The 15,175-nt window shown below is 34.4% G+C and overlaps 3 protein-coding genes and 2 long non-coding RNA genes across 15 annotated transcripts; 4 read left to right on the top strand and 1 right to left on the bottom strand.

Annotated features, from left to right (window-relative positions):
• The first annotated feature begins 1,990 nt into the window (after positions 1-1,990).
• Positions 1,991-4,225, top strand: LOC114804151 (zinc finger protein 184). Of its 6 annotated transcripts, none has more exons than XR_008472036.1 (3): positions 1,991-2,173; positions 2,244-4,045; positions 4,122-4,225. XR_008472036.1 is itself a non-coding variant. In XM_029041149.2 (2 exons), the coding sequence occupies exons 1-2, from the start codon at positions 2,060-2,062 to the stop codon at positions 3,273-3,275; spliced, it is 1,146 nt and encodes a 381-aa protein (XP_028896982.2). In that variant the 5' UTR covers positions 1,991-2,059; the 3' UTR covers positions 3,276-4,225. The 6 variants fall into 6 exon arrangements, 1 of the variants encoding a protein (XP_028896982.2); XR_008472035.1 differs by having other exon boundaries at positions 4,114-4,225; XR_008472034.1 differs by having other exon boundaries at positions 2,244-4,062.
• LOC105213378 (metallophosphoesterase 1) lies at positions 4,167-7,058 on the top strand. Of its 2 annotated transcripts, none has more exons than XM_029041152.2 (7): positions 4,167-4,316; positions 4,378-4,487; positions 4,545-4,644; positions 4,756-4,918; positions 5,000-5,480; positions 5,552-6,396; positions 6,906-7,058. In XM_029041152.2, the coding sequence occupies exons 1-6, from the start codon at positions 4,291-4,293 to the stop codon at positions 5,731-5,733; spliced, it is 1,062 nt and encodes a 353-aa protein (XP_028896985.1). In that variant the 5' UTR covers positions 4,167-4,290; the 3' UTR covers positions 5,734-6,396; positions 6,906-7,058. The 2 variants fall into 2 exon arrangements, with proteins under 2 accessions (XP_028896985.1, XP_028896984.1); XM_029041151.2 differs by having other exon boundaries at positions 4,973-5,480.
• On the top strand, positions 6,255-15,078 carry LOC105213380 (protein 5NUC). Of its 4 annotated transcripts, none has more exons than XM_011186136.3 (8): positions 6,255-6,396; positions 12,705-12,944; positions 13,017-13,167; positions 13,261-13,517; positions 13,579-13,700; positions 13,795-13,949; positions 14,014-14,314; positions 14,376-15,078. In XM_011186136.3, exons 2-8 carry the CDS (start codon positions 12,718-12,720, stop codon positions 14,945-14,947), a joined length of 1,785 nt encoding a protein of 594 aa, XP_011184438.1. In that variant the 5' UTR covers positions 6,255-6,396; positions 12,705-12,717; the 3' UTR covers positions 14,948-15,078. The 4 variants fall into 4 exon arrangements, with proteins under 4 accessions (XP_011184438.1, XP_011184437.1, XP_054090963.1 ...); XM_011186135.3 differs by lacking the exon at positions 6,255-6,396 and adding an exon at positions 8,300-8,581; XM_054234988.1 differs by lacking the exon at positions 6,255-6,396 and adding an exon at positions 8,810-8,838.
• Positions 8,845-9,909, top strand: LOC128922848 (uncharacterized). Its single transcript, XR_008472041.1, has 2 exons — positions 8,845-9,667; positions 9,819-9,909. It is a non-coding gene; the product is annotated as an uncharacterized LOC128922848 (long non-coding RNA).
• LOC128922847 (uncharacterized) lies at positions 8,845-10,153 on the bottom strand. 2 transcript variants are annotated; one of them, XR_008472040.1, is made up of 2 exons: positions 10,074-10,153; positions 8,845-9,906 (listed from the first exon to the last, which is right to left on the bottom strand). It is a non-coding gene; the product is annotated as an uncharacterized LOC128922847 (long non-coding RNA). The 2 variants fall into 2 exon arrangements; XR_008472039.1 differs by having other exon boundaries at positions 9,979-10,114.
• Positions 15,079-15,175: the final 97 nt, after the last annotated feature.

Here is a 15,175-nt window from a genome sequence, read left to right as displayed (position 1 = left end):
GAAGAGAGCTAAGATGGGCGATAAAACTGGGTAAGCTTTTTAAAAGTAGTAAATTCGAGAACGGAGTTGGTAGCATGAGTGGCAGAAGTGTAAGAGTAAAGTAGAAAATTTATGTGTTCTGGCAGCGCGATTTGCTGTGCATTTAGTAAGGTGTGAAACGCACGGCCGCATGCGGGAGTGGGTTTTTATGACGAACTCGTGGCGAAAGCGCAAGAAATAGTAATTTCACCAAAGTTGAAGATTATTACGCTTGTACACACACACATATCTACATACGTGTTGTAATCCTGCTGGATAATGATCATCAACCATAATAGCCGATAATGATGTTCACATTTACGAGCATCGAAGACTGCTCGCTGTTTTACGACCGTACATTCAACCGACCCAGTCGCACAGCCGAGCCAAAGTGACGTTGCGCAGAGTAATTCGGATTTTATAGTTTTTGTACACCCCTTAACTTTGGGTGGTGCGTCGCCACGGTGTGGCATGTAACAAGGACATATCCTTCCCGTTGGCACAGTTATGGGGAGGGGGAGGGGGGCAGTAGTAACGCATAAACTCCTACCCCGTCGTAAATTGAATTGCGCTCATTTTAATTGAAAGCTATCTACTACTGGATCGTTGACGATTCAGTTCGCTGTGAGTATCTTACATTTTAGAGAACTGACTTTGCAGCCGTTCGTCAGCCGGTTATCACATATCATTATATTTAAGTCGCTAAACTAAGGCCTCTGCTACATATTAAAACCATTAACCTTGTATTTACTTGTGGTAAACGCCAAAGTTGAGCTTTACTTACACTTGAATCTCGTATTAGATCAATTTCAAGTCATATACCTTGTTTGGTCATTTCATATTTTTACTGCCGGGTAAACAAAAGCCAGAACAAACCTATGAAGTAGCAAAACACTCTGCCAATATATGTACATATGTATGTATGCATGAGGGTACATAAACAAAATTCTAAATAATGAAGCAGAGAAAGCATAGACATTTTAGCGAGGGGTGGTAATTGCCGACCAACATAATCACAATTTTACCAACCAGCTCTATCTTCGCACTATACCGTTCAGCTGTCTGTCACATAAGCAACAATAGTCAGAAATGTGTTTACGAATCCTTCAGCATGTCGCTGCCGACGCTGGCGTTTCTGCTCAACGACGATTTTGCAGCTCTCCTCGACATTTATTGATGCCATAAAGTTAAAGATTTATGGTACGACCGCCCGCCCAACCAAAGAAGTGCCTTTTGTTATTGTTAGGATAGTGTTTCGAGGGGGTTTCATATTGGCTACCCCTGGTTTGTTTCCGTTGCACCCGATTAACATATACGGACACATAAATATGTTGGTATTAAAAAAAATTTCGAACACACATACATACATACATACAATTTTATAATATGCAAATACTCTTAGCTACATACATATGTACATGCTCAAAGGAAAGTAGTCTAGTTACAGGGTCAAAAGTTTCTGCCTTAAAGATCATCCGGCAAAAAAAGTACGGTTTTCTTCTACATAATTTTGGGTTTCGTTATATGGATGTATGTATGTATGTATAGAATATCAATTCATTATGAATTGGGCATTTGATATTTAAGGAAACGATCTAAAGCAGAAGAAGTAAAGTCCTCGTACCCGTAGTCCTATCAGCACGTCGTTCAGAACTCTTAAATGTGCTGAAAAGTTGTAAAATCGTAAAAAGTGAGGTTAACACAGGTTATGGTTGTGGTTGTCACCCTAGCATACTCGGAAATTATTTTAATTTAACAAAAATTTAAGGCTTGCTAACTGAGAGTATTTCTTTTCAAATTTTTTCATTATCATTCGATAATTAAATGATTTGGTAGTTTTCAAAGTGGCAAATATTTTTACCACCCTAATTTTCCATATCGACGATATGCTATAAGATTGGAGAGTTTATTGTTCTCATATAAGCCGATTCAATAATTACATAAAAAAGCGAACGCTTTACAACAGCTGATGGACTATTACATATATTTGTGGAATGCATTTACCATCCAAGCGGTCTGAGTATACAAAAAACTATTAAAAATGACTATTTGTTGTCGAATTTGTTTTGCAGAAAATTCTAACAGCTTTTCTCTTTACAAATGTATGAAGAAAAAATATTTGCCTAGTGTTATTTTTAACATCAGTGGAGTAAAAGTACATTACAAAGATTACGAGTAAATATAAACGGCCGACTACTTAAATATATGTACATACTTTTCTACAGGTTTCAAAAAAGCTCGAACCAGAGGCACACATTTGTCGCCGCTGCGCTGCCTCGATATTAGTTGCTGAAAACATTATATTGCGGTGCCAGGAATCAGAAGAATGTCTCCAGTTTCGCCGTTTAAAAGAAGGATGTTTACCAAGACAATCGCCAGAAGAGTGTTTAAATGTAAAAGACTATGAAGAATATCAACTTGTTTCCAATTGTAATGAATTGGAAGAATCGTTACCATTGGGTCGAGATGATGGACATATGTTGCAATGTGACAAACAACTTCATATTACAAAAGAAGAAAAAGTGAGCACTTTGAAACGGATTGGAGACAACGAGGGTCAGAATACAGATAATGACGAGCCAGCAATAAAACGCTTTAAGAGTAAAGAAGTTGTTCCATCAGTGGCAATTTTTTATTGCGATCAATGTGATTATAGCACCAAGATAGGCAAACGTATTATAGAACATAAACAAACTGAACATGGGATTTATGATCCAAATATATATACCTGTACTATTTGTTCTGAACGCTTTTCTTGGAAGCCAACACTTTATCGGCATATAGAGATAGACCACAAAATATTACCTGCCGATAAAAAATATTTATGTAATGAATGCGGTCGTGCTTATATGCGGGAAGTTCACTTGTTAGAACATATAAAGCAGCGGCATGGACCTCGTAATTTCAAATGCCCCGATCCACTATGTGAGCAATCATTTACTCGAACTTTCACCCTGAGACGTCATTTCATCACTACACATACAGAACAAACAAGCGCACGGTACCATTGCGTAGATTGTAATAAGTACTTTAAAGTTTATGATCAATGGAAATACCATAATGAAGTTATTCACAAAAATGAAACCGTATATTGCCCGCATTGTGGTTATCCTTTTCGCTTCAAAGAAAAGCTGGACGAACATATTTTGAAAGATATTTGCAAACGTAGTGTTGTGCCGTGTTCATATTGTCAAAGGCGCTTTACCACAAAATCTGGACTGAGAGAGCACGTACGGAATATACACAACATCTATTAGTTAAGTATTTATATATTGCGGTAACTATTTATTGCCGACTATTCACTGCTTAGATTACGACGATATATGTCGTAATTCCTCTGATTTACGTTAAATCATATAAGTAGCGCTCAATAATTTGAATTTACATACCTATGTATGTATGTATATCCTCGTACCACAAGTGAATGAGTTGCCACATGAGAATGATTTGAAACGCAAGAATATTTATCCATGCGAGGAAAAGTTCTTTCGATCTGGGAACAATTTGACATATTTACGAAAGGTGTAAACAAAACAAGAACGAAGAATAACCGTAAAGAGAAAAACATTCAAAATAAATATTTAGCCATGGTAATATAACAACAAATTTTTCTGTACAAGAATAATGTTAAAGCCAAAAAGTGAGACCAACCTCTATTAAATGCCTATAAATAAATAATGCTTTCTAAAGAGTTAGTGCGAATAGAAGAGAACTACCGATAATGCACTAAATCAATGGAGCGGGCGAGATAACAGGAAAATATATAACTACATAGATATAACCATGCTACATATGCTCTTATACAATCAACAAATCGAATAAGCCATAAGCCAAATGTTAATGTTCTTTAATTAAATTATGAAAAGAATGACGTAGCTGAGTTCTCGATGAGCGTTTATTATTTATACAGCTAGACTGGAGGCGATAACTTTTTATTGCAGAATTTGTGAAAAGAATGAAAGGCGGACCTCAAAAAACACTATTGGATTTTGGCAATTGAGAATGCTAGTTCGCGGCTTTTTTACATGTAAATTGCGTCTAAAAGTGAATTATTTGGTAAGATTAACAAAGAGAAAGTACTTTAATTTTAATCAGTTTTAAAGATCAATTGGAGCTTAACGGAGAAAACCCGCAGGTGTAATGTGCCGAACAAATATAAGAAAACAGAATTTTTGAAAGCTTGACCGTTTTTATATAATTATATATACTATAATAAATGAAAAAATACATTAAGAAGAAACGTGCTTAGGGGATATCTTGAATACACATACTATGGCATCTCTTCGATTGATGAATCGGTAGTTTGTATTGAAATATTGCTTACATTATGGCCTTATAAATAAAGCTTATCTATTTTAGATTGATAACACGAGGTTTCCTATCGCTGTCGTTGCTGTTGGTTATATTCAACGAATTTATAGTTTATTATATTAGTCAGAGCTCATGGCAACAAATTTATTGTAAATATGGTAATTAGTACAAGTCATAAATACTTATACTTTATTGCTAATTACTATTTACTTTAGATAATTGCACAAGAATATTGTTTGTAGCGGATCCACAATTAATCGGTAATTCTTACGAGAAGGGGTTTTGGAGCCCTATATCGCGGTATGACGCAGATAGGTAAACATACCAACAAATTTTCTACAATTTTTTCCACAAATTCTATCGTAATAACAAGATTTATATATTTTTCATTAAACTTTTTGATTGTCTCTTCTTTTTTCTTTTTAGATATTTAAGAAAGACTTTTGAACGATCAATAGAATTTACACAACCTCATATTATTTGCTTCCTTGGCGATCTATTGGATGAGGGAAGCATTGCTACACAACCAGACTTTGATAACTACGTCAAACGGTTCAATCGAATTTACAACACTAACTCAAACATAAAAGTAAGTTACCATAATTTTTGCCTGCGCTACATTAAAATGTATATGTGAATATAGTTTAAATTATTCTCTCCATACGCGCAGCGCATACATGTGCCTGGAGATAATGACATTGGCGGAGAGGATGGAGAATATATATCAAACTCAAATGTGCGTCGCTTCGAAGAGTCTTTCCAAAGTGAAGATCTCTTTGACTACGAAAATATGTTACGCTTCTTTAAAATAAATCGGATGATGCTCGACTTTTCGAATCCAGATCGTGAGCATAATGCACAACGCTTACGCGTTGGCGTTTCTCATGCCCCAATTCTAATCGGAGGTGGCCCGCTATTGCGGTCGGTACTTAGCGAATTGGATCCCCATGTAATCTTTTCGGGTCACTGGCACGAATCTAGAATATTCATACATCCATCAACGCACGTAGTGAACTTTTATGAGTCGACAGTGAGACATTTCGATTTGCGCTCTCTAAAAGAAAAGGAGCATCAGTATCTGGAAATTATGGTACCCACAGCTTCGTACCGCATGGGGAAAATGAAGATGGGCCTGGGTTATGCGGTGCTAGGTGAGTTAATCATAAATCTTGGACTTCTAAATCTTGTATTTCCTTATATGACTTTGTGTGTTTTCTTGCAGAAAACTATCAACTAAGCTACACAGTGCTTTGGCTGCCCAGCCGATTCATTTACCTATTTTTATATTTATTTTGGTTGCTCCTATCAATTTGTGGTTTCACTGTGTTCAGAATGATGACGCGTTGCCCTTTTCGTGTAACTAAGCGCCAATCACAATACAACCGTACTTTAAACATGCCTTAGTTCTAGTCAAACTAATGAGATGAAAATCAAATACAATTATGTGACCTTTAATTTATTTCAAATATAAAATTAAATGAATGCGTTAATATGACAAACTATTAATCAAATAATTAAATTATATGTTCAGTAAAGGTTTAAACCTATAAATAATCTTAATTAAGTATTAAATGTGTAACAAATAACTGTTGAATTTATATTGCTATTAAATAATTCTTATATTAAAGAGTAACTAATAATATGTTCTGAATCATGATTTTATTTACTCTCTTTTTGCTAAGCGTATGTTTTGAACATTTTACCTTTTATTATAAATAATTGGAATATTATTATAATACAGGTGAATGTAGTTAATTGTTCCTCTATGTATGTACGTATTATTACATTGTTGGGTATACACATGTAACACAATTCTTGGATCCACATATACATTTGTTTACTTTATTTACTTCGCCAGTTACAAATGTATATTGTTTTACTGAGAATTGAGTTGCTTACTGATTTCACAACTTTTCAATTGTCCAGTAAATATATGACAATAATAATTTTTACTCGTAGAAAACCGAACGTGGGCGAACAATCGTATATAAATCAAGTTTAATTCAGTCGATCAAATGGTTTGAGATGTTGCAGAGCAAAACATAAAACGCGCTTAGTAAATATCAGGTAATCGTTAAACAAAATAAAACACACACACATACGCATCATTTGCAAATTATTTAATGGGAATAACATGGTTGTCAATTAAATTTGCTAGCAATGCCATTTCTAATTGGTTAGAAAATTTCCCAAAATTACCAGTTTCTTGTAAATCGGGCAAACACATACATATATTCATTGAATTGGAACAACAGCTTGAAAAATTACACACCAAAAAATTAAAAATGCGACAAAATATATGTACATATATTATTTTCTCATAAAACTAATTTTCAATTTTGTAATATTCACAAAAATTATTAAATTTCAAATTTGAAAATTTAGAAAACAAATATGCCAAAGATCGTTATTTTGCAAGTTTTGGAAGACTTACAAACAAAATTCTGATTATTGTGTAATGCCTTTAAATATGAATATAAATATTTAAGTGTATATGGTCATAAATACATATTCATCGGGGCATGCAGCTGGATAATTTCTTTCAATTAATGTGATTATTCTTTTTTATTTTGTAGGCAATAACTGATACGTTGCGTTTTGTTCATATACATATGCATCTACTGATTGCTCACAATAATGCTTTCTTATCATAAACAATGTGGTATTTTTAATATGTAATTATTCAAAATATTATGCTTATAATCTAAACGAACGTATTTTAAATGCGACATTTAATATGTATTTATGTATCCAAAGTAAAAGAAGAATTTGCTTTTCTCATAAATACATACTCGGTAGTAACTATTTTAAATTAATAGAGTGAAGTAATGAAAAATTCGGCTAATTCAGAGATACTCTCTATAGACAAATAAAAAAAAATCATATATATATGTACATTCGTACATGCCTATGTATTTACGTATGCACATATAAATTCCCAGATAGCTTAGAGATAAATGCGTTGTACTGATATAACGAATACTTGCTAAATACATACAATTTCATAAACAATATATTATTAAATAAAAGCAACGAAGTCGTAAATATATTTTAATCTTTATGATCGACGCTGTTTATAAGTCTATAACTCACAGATATTCATGGCACTGGTAGGCACTAACTAAACAATTTATATAACTAACTCGAATTTTTCCGTTACATGTACATTTATTTCATTTGAATTCTCTTCATTCAGATTATTTAATTAACATAAATACATATATTTAATGCTTATTTATTTATAAATACTTAACGTTCCTCGAATTCAGAGCTTTTCTCAAAATACACAGGTATAGATAGATAAAAAATTGTAAATATCTACAACTATTCTAATTGCCCGTTTAAATGCAATTTGTCTCAGTAGGTAGCCTACAATGCAAATACCAGTGATTGCAGCACACACACGAGTGCAATATAAACATTTATTGTCACACTTATCGCCTGCTCCGGTTAAGTAACGTGACTTTCCTATCACCTTAGCATTTGTATGCAATACAACAAAGTCTAGCAATAGCATCATAAAGGCACAGCATACCAAGGACTGCTAACATTTCCATATGGCACGCTGCAGATATCAAGTCGCATACACTTATCTAGTTTCTATGTATTTGTGTGCGCCTGAAAATGGTCATTCATATGTTTGCTAAGTGTAGCATACCTGCACTCCAACTAGTCCATGCAGTACCTACAACCTCATCATTGCTAGTTTTAAATTTCGGCTAATATGGTTTAGTTTGTTAAGTACCGCACACCTTTGGTGCCGAACTTAGCTCAGAAAAACGATATTTGTATTTGAAAAGCACGCTAAAAACTCTCGTCAGCAGGAACACTTCGTAATGCTCTGTTCGTCTTGGCTGTTCGTTCGTTTTCCTACCGCCGCTTACCGAGTAGTGTGCGGTGTGGTTGCTCACATATTCCAACTGATGGATGTGTGCGTGTATTGGACCGTGTGGCACAATATACAAAATTCGTTTCAAAACATCTAGTGGAGTCGTTGACTCTGGTCTTGCTGGTTGCGTCCGCTGTTGTTTTGTTTAGTCGCTCGCATTCATGTACGACACAATACGTTACGTACGTATGTAGGTACATATGCAAGTGCGAACCAGTTGCCGGATTGTTTTGGATCGTGACATTGCCTTTAAGCGCTTAATAGGCCCTTAAGTGAACGAGTTTTCACGCTTGTACATTCGTTTCAATATTTACCGTAACGAAGTATTGGAAGTTATACAACATATTATCATATACATAGCAAGTGAGTGATAACATCGTGTATTTGCGCGCAATTGTGTTAATATCTCTGTAAATTGCCATATCTGTGTTTCATACATCTCCTCAATTGATAAAAGTGATCTACAAGTGATATACTCTTTGACCCCGGCATCAATTTTGCCGCCACTGCCACGACAATAATGTGACAAATTTAGAAAATGATATCGTGCCATTCGTTTTATTTGGTTTCTCCACTCTTTTGTGATTGGCCACTTGCTGCAGATACATGATCGCGTGCTTGTGAGATGCGTTTTTATTTTGGTTTTTTATTTTGTTTTTAACGTCACACATATTTATGTATATACAGTGTCGAAAAAAACATTTGCAACTACAATTCAAAATGCATTTACTGATTTTCGTTTTAATGGAGATGTTAAATTTGAAAATATACATACATACATGGTCAAAATAATAAGTACATAACTCTATATATTAATAATAATTTTCATATGATTTTAAATATCCAAATAATATTCTATAAAGACTATTTTCAAATATATAAATTATTGCGAGAAACTACCTAGGTGTAAATTTCTAATTCCAAATTTTTTGTACACATATGTATGCACATACATACATGAAGAACAAATACTATTCCATTTCAAGCACAGCCTCTTTGTGTACTAAATTTCTAATAAATTTCAATTAATAAAATATGATTTAAACCTATAGATACACATATTTATATACAGTTGTACATACGTGTATATATGAATGCACATGCACTTTTCAAGATCACGGCAGCCTCTATACGGTGAAATGTATCAAAGCGTATACCTACATATGTACATATATATACGTTGTGTATATTAGTAAATAAATATGCATATTGACAGCAGGTAAACCCCATACTTTTGTTGTAACACGTTTTTGTCATTTTAAATCTCAGCAACAACGCTTTGCTTTCAAGAAAGGCTCCTTTTGACATTGAAACAGCATTCCACGACAATCCAATGATCTTTAATTTTCTCAGCGCACTTCTTCATATGACCTCAACTGATTCTGAGCTTACATATATTAGAGTGTCGGGTATAGGAGAGAGCCATTAGGAGCGCATCTGACGTGTTCGGTACGTGTTTCATTATAAAATAAATAATGCTGACCTTTTGAGAGGTGGAACTGCAATTTCATAACCTCCTCAAGTATTTGCGTTTCCGATTAACCCTCTTCCATCACACTTTGCATTCGGAATAATTTAATCGAAAATATAATATTTCCAGCAACTTTCAGCATCTGTTTAAATTTTTGGGTCCCACCGTTTATCAGATAACTTTATCGTTCACATCGCAAATGTGAGAAGTAGCCCAGCTAAACACACATCATAGGTGTAAGCATTAATAATATTTAAATACATACATACATTTCTATCTACATATATACCAAATGGATAATGTTGCTCAAACTCTAAACAATTACCGGTTCCGTTAAAACTGCGAAATAAATAATATGATATACATATTTACGAATATACTTACATAGATAAAAAAAAAACAAAAAAAAATTATATTTGGTTCAATTAACATACTCTCTATATAACCTTATTTTCTTTGCTAACTTTATATTCCAAGGTTACTTGCGCGTTTTAAAAAATTTGTCATCGAACCGTCGAAAAGATGAATAGTAAATTCACACGTTAGTCGGGATATGCTATTAATTAGTTAAGTCTGTTATTTTTAAACTGATTCTGAACGTCTGAATAATTTTGAATACTCAAATCGAAAATTTATATCTATATAAGATATAGATGTAAGCTTCTCAAATGCCCAATAGGAAGCCCCTCCTCCACTTGCCATAAATCGTACAAGTATTTAACTGTTTGCACACTTTATGATCTCATTAGCAGACAATTAATGATTTTTGCAAGTTGGATTTTGTGCACATAAACAATACCCATATACCAACATATGTATGTATGTATGTATATGTATGTCTTCAAGTACAATACATACATATTCTGTGTATTTAATATGTTTTTAATATGACTTTTTATCTGAATTATATACCACTTCTTTGCTATATTTCGTGCCGATTATTCAGTAACTAATTTCCATGAATGTAGGGAGTGGACGCCGTTAGGAAACAGCCATTATTTGCATTTATAAATGGCCTTAGTAAAACGCTCCCTAAAAAAGAAGTAATAAATTATTAAAAGAAATGAGACGCGTCGTCGACAGGCGATTTCATTTGGAGAAATACTTCTGTGTGGCGTGTACCCCTCACTTCCCTGGATTTGCGTACATATTCATATTACGTACAGTGTATGTACAAGTGTTTATTTGTAATTGACAATGTTCGCAAATGACTTCACACATTTGTAGACATGCATACATACATACATATGTATATGGTTTCAAATAAGGAATGCTAAATTAGCAAATTTTTTAGACTGTTGAATAATGTTTGTTGTTCTAATTATGTTTATTTTCAAATTAAAAAAATTAGTTCAGCTGCGAACACTCACACGCACACACCCATTATAAAAGCGTCTAGAGAATGTTTATTCAAGATTTGCATGTACAACTATAATTATACTTAACGAAATGGAAAACAAAGAAGTTCATGTCCATATGTATGTATGTATGTATATGTATCTGTATTGACCATGTTGGATTAAGAATTATTAAATAAGCTAAGAGCACAGACACACCTAGTCAGTTTTTAGCAATATATAATTTACAAATATCTATATATGTGTGTAGGGTTTATTTTTTAACTAAAAGGAGTGCTCTACACACATATGTATGTATGTATGTAAACGTGCAACGCAGTGTAATACTTAATTAAGTTCAGGAGTTTAATTTATAAATGTGTCATTGGCGTTAGTCAGTGTGAATTATTAAAAATATTACGCTCACAACGACTTAAATAAAAATAAATTACACTATCTTACATACATACATACATACATATGTACATAGCTAATTTGCACGAAAGTGACTTTATAAAAGTAGAACAGTACTAACGGTCTCCGGTTAATCCTCCAAAACTTTGATGGCAAAAAACGTGTGCTTAAATATAGTACATGTACACACACACACACAATGCATGGACATACTCTAATAACATGAGTGTGTGTATAAAAGTAGCCTGCAATAAATCTGAACTAGGTGATAAGGTTCTTGAAAATTTCGTATTATATGAATATTATTGAATGTCAACAAAGAATCAATCACCGAGTAATAATAGGCATATAGCATCCGATATAAAAGTGAATGGGTTGTTGTACTACTGAAATATTGTTTGCTGTTCGTCGTCGAGCACTCTCGACAAGATAAGATTTAGAATTTCATTAATTTCTGTAAATTTAAATACCGAAACTATATTTCAAAGTGATTACGTACATTTGCGCTCATATATACATACATATGTACAATTATATGCATATATGGTATGTACATAGTATCTTATCGACATTATAGCACTCAAGTTTGTCACTTTAATTGCCCAAAATGCTGGTAAAGTGCCCGATGTGTGTGTGTGTGTGTGTATACATATATGTATATGTTAGATAGCGTACTTAGTACATGTAGCAGTTCTTCTGCCTGCATGATTAGTGCTATTAATCGCGTCTAAATCCTGTAGAAGATCGGTTCACTTGTTCGCCTGTCGCTGAAAAGGTAGTTTGAAATTTAACGGTACTCGCTGAATGATTTCAATATACATATGTATATACATATTTGCATATCTAGTGTTATTTCTACAAAATTAAAAATGTGTGGAAGGCGTAGTGTATCTTTTAATTTCTGCATCAGTCACGTCGCTTCTTAATATTCAATGACCGAATTGTTGTTAGAAATGTAGGCAATTGTACTATCGCCAAGATTCTTTGATCTCGCTAAGACGACTTCAAATATAACGGTATTTTTTGTTTGTTTTGTCGTAAAATAAGCCTTTTGGTAGCTAAAAAAAAGGGTTGACATACATATGTGGTTAATATATTATTAAAAAAAATTTGGAATTATGTATTTAAAATCACTGGCCCACTCATCGTCATAACTGATAAGTAGGATGACAGTTTTAAGTTACTTATGATGTACGGAGTAGAAATTTGTAGAATTACTTCCATATGTCTCTTTTGGGAATCTAAAGACCTTGAATAATTGCAGACATACCAAAGAAATGGCCAAAGTAGTTTTATACTTTCTGGTGCTCTGCGCCGTGTTAGTGTGCCAGTCACGTGCCAACCCGATCGATGCAAAAGCCTTTGTAGCCACTGAGTTTCTGGTGTTGCACAACAACGACATGCACTCTCGTTTCGAGCAAACAAACGTAAATGGCGGCAAGTGTTTGCCAGAGGATGCCGATTCCAATAAATGCTATGGCGGATTCGCGCGAGTTGCACATGAGTAAGTTTCCAAAATAATCGTATTTCCAATCTTACGGAAGTAAAAAACAAAACATATAATTCTGAATTGCAGAGTGCGGCGGTTTCGGGAAGATGCAACGAAGGGTGGCACACCTGTGATATATCTGAATGCTGGAGACACTTACACCGGTACGCCATGGTTCACTGTTTTTAAGGACAATATTAGCGCTGCATTCCTGAATAAACTACAACCGGACGCAATTGTAAGCTAATTCGTTAGTCAATCACAAATGAGTGGTTTGGTAGTATGTGTTAAAAATATTACAAATTATTTGCTTTGCCGTTCTCCTCATTAGTCACTGGGCAATCATGAGTTTGACGAAAAAATCGAAGGTCTATTGCCATTCTTGAACAAAGTTGAATTTCCTGTTGTAACTTGTAACTTGGACTTGAGTAAAGCACCCGAAATGAGTAGGACCAAACATTTAAAGAACTCAACAGTCCTCGAAGTTAACGGCACAAAAGTTGGTGTAATTGGTTATTTGACACCTGACACCAAGTTTTTGATTACTCCAAACACCCTTGAATTTAAAGACGAAATCGAAAGCATTAAGTAAGTAGGCGATACAAGAGTATATTTACATGCAAGATCTGTAATCTGATGATTCTTTTAGTGAAGAGGCTGCAAAATTGAAAGCACAAGGTATAAACATATTAATCGCTTTGGGTCATTCAGGCTATCAGACAGACCAGAAAATAGCAGCTAATTGTCCAGAAATCGATGTGGTTATTGGTGGTAAGTTAATTAATATGTAAATAAAGTAATTTATATTCACTTATCTATCGCCCATTATATAATAAAAATTATATATATATATATATGTATTCAGGTCATTCGCACTCATTTTTATATAGCGGTAAAGAGCCCGATGCGGAGCACAGTGAGGGCCCCTATCCGACAGTTGTGAAGCAGAAGAGCGGCAAAGAAGTGCCAGTGGTGCAAGCGTATGCCTACACAAAATATTTAGGAAAACTCCATTTGCAGGTAGATTCCCCTAAAGTTAGCATTTTGAGTACACTTGATGCATATTCATTGCCAATGATTTTAGTTCGATAAAGACGGAAATCTAATCGAGTTCGATGGCACACCGATTTTGTTGGACGCTTCCGTGCAACGAGAAAAAGATGTTCTAGAATTGCTTGAGGTGTACCGTCCAAACATCACCAATTTGGAGAACACAATTGTAGGCCATACAAAGGTGCAATTAGATGGTCGCTCAACGGTCTGTCGCAGTGTGGAATGTAACCTGGGAAATTTAGTTGCGGATTCCATGATTTACGCACGTGTTGCTGAAGATCAAGGTGGCGCTTACTGGACTGATGCGCCAATCGCAATTATGAATGGCGGAGGTACTTGGTTAGATATATGTATGTATATGAAATAAGGTATTTATGATTTTTTTCGAAATAGGTATACGCTCCGGAATCGATAAGCGCTCGGATGGTTCAATTACAGAAAATGATGTTTTATCTGTTCTTCCCTTCAAGAATAAGTTGTTTGTGGTCAATATATCTGGAAAACGGCTACGAGATACCCTCGAATTGTCGGCCATAAAACGCACTAAAGACTCTAGTGGCGGTTTCTTACAATTTTCTGGCTTACACGTCGTATATGATTACCACAATGAGGAGGGTAGTCGAGTTGTTTCGGTGGAAGTACGCTGTGGCGAATGTGAAATGCCCGATTACGAACCGTTAAACGATTCGAAAACATATAAAATTATATCTACTGAATTCTTGGTGAATGGTGGCGATCAACACAGTTTGGTTGAGAACGGTACAGAACCCATATTAATGAAATGGGGTGATAAGGAGGCTTTAGTTGAATACTTAAAGCATCGCGACTTCATATATCCCGAATTGGAAGGTCGAATTGAGGTTATTGAGTCAACGAGCCCCGGGTCCGGCGCCTCGGAAACCCGATCCTTTATATGCCTAACTCTTGCCAGTTTGGTAATGTTTTTTCTTCGTTCCATCCAGTAGATATATTTCTGCTTTATGAACAATCGCCAAAATTACATTTATTATATTAAACATTGTACTTTTATTGAATTAAACAATTTAAATAAATTTTGTGAGGCACAATTGATATAATGATCTATGCAAAGGCACAATTGCAAGTATTTTTTAACTTTTTAAAAAATGAATATATTTGATACATCGATTGTAGTTTAATGTTAATGCCAAAAGCTTTATGTGGATCTTGTTTTA

Source organism: Zeugodacus cucurbitae, chromosome 6 (assembly GCF_028554725.1).
Source record: "Zeugodacus cucurbitae isolate PBARC_wt_2022May chromosome 6, idZeuCucr1.2, whole genome shotgun sequence".
NCBI lineage: Eukaryota > Metazoa > Arthropoda > Insecta > Diptera > Tephritidae > Zeugodacus > Zeugodacus cucurbitae.
Note: the sequence above shows the minus strand (reverse complement) of the source record. Positions and strands in the feature narration are given on the sequence as shown.

Excerpts from the sequence above, each read along its gene's own strand:
- LOC105213380 (XM_054234988.1), top strand. Across the intron at positions 12,945-13,016 it reads TTCGCGCGAGTTGCACATGA|AGTGCGGCGGTTTCGGGAAG; the intron begins GTAAGTTTCCAA and ends TCTGAATTGCAG. Across the intron at positions 14,315-14,375 it reads CGCAATTATGAATGGCGGAG|GTATACGCTCCGGAATCGAT; the intron begins GTACTTGGTTAG and ends TTTTCGAAATAG.
- LOC114804151 (XM_029041149.2), top strand. The coding sequence starts at position 2,060 with ATGACTATTTGTTGTCGAATTTGTTTTGCAGAAAATTCTAACAGCTTT. Across the intron at positions 2,174-2,243 it reads TTAACATCAGTGGAGTAAAA|GTTTCAAAAAAGCTCGAACC; the intron begins GTACATTACAAA and ends ACTTTTCTACAG.
- LOC105213378 (XM_029041151.2), top strand. The coding sequence starts at position 4,291 with ATGGCATCTCTTCGATTGATGAATCG. Across the intron at positions 4,645-4,755 it reads TCGCGGTATGACGCAGATAG|ATATTTAAGAAAGACTTTTG; the intron begins GTAAACATACCA and ends TTTTCTTTTTAG. Across the intron at positions 4,919-4,972 it reads ACACTAACTCAAACATAAAA|TTTAAATTATTCTCTCCATA; the intron begins GTAAGTTACCAT and ends ATGTGAATATAG.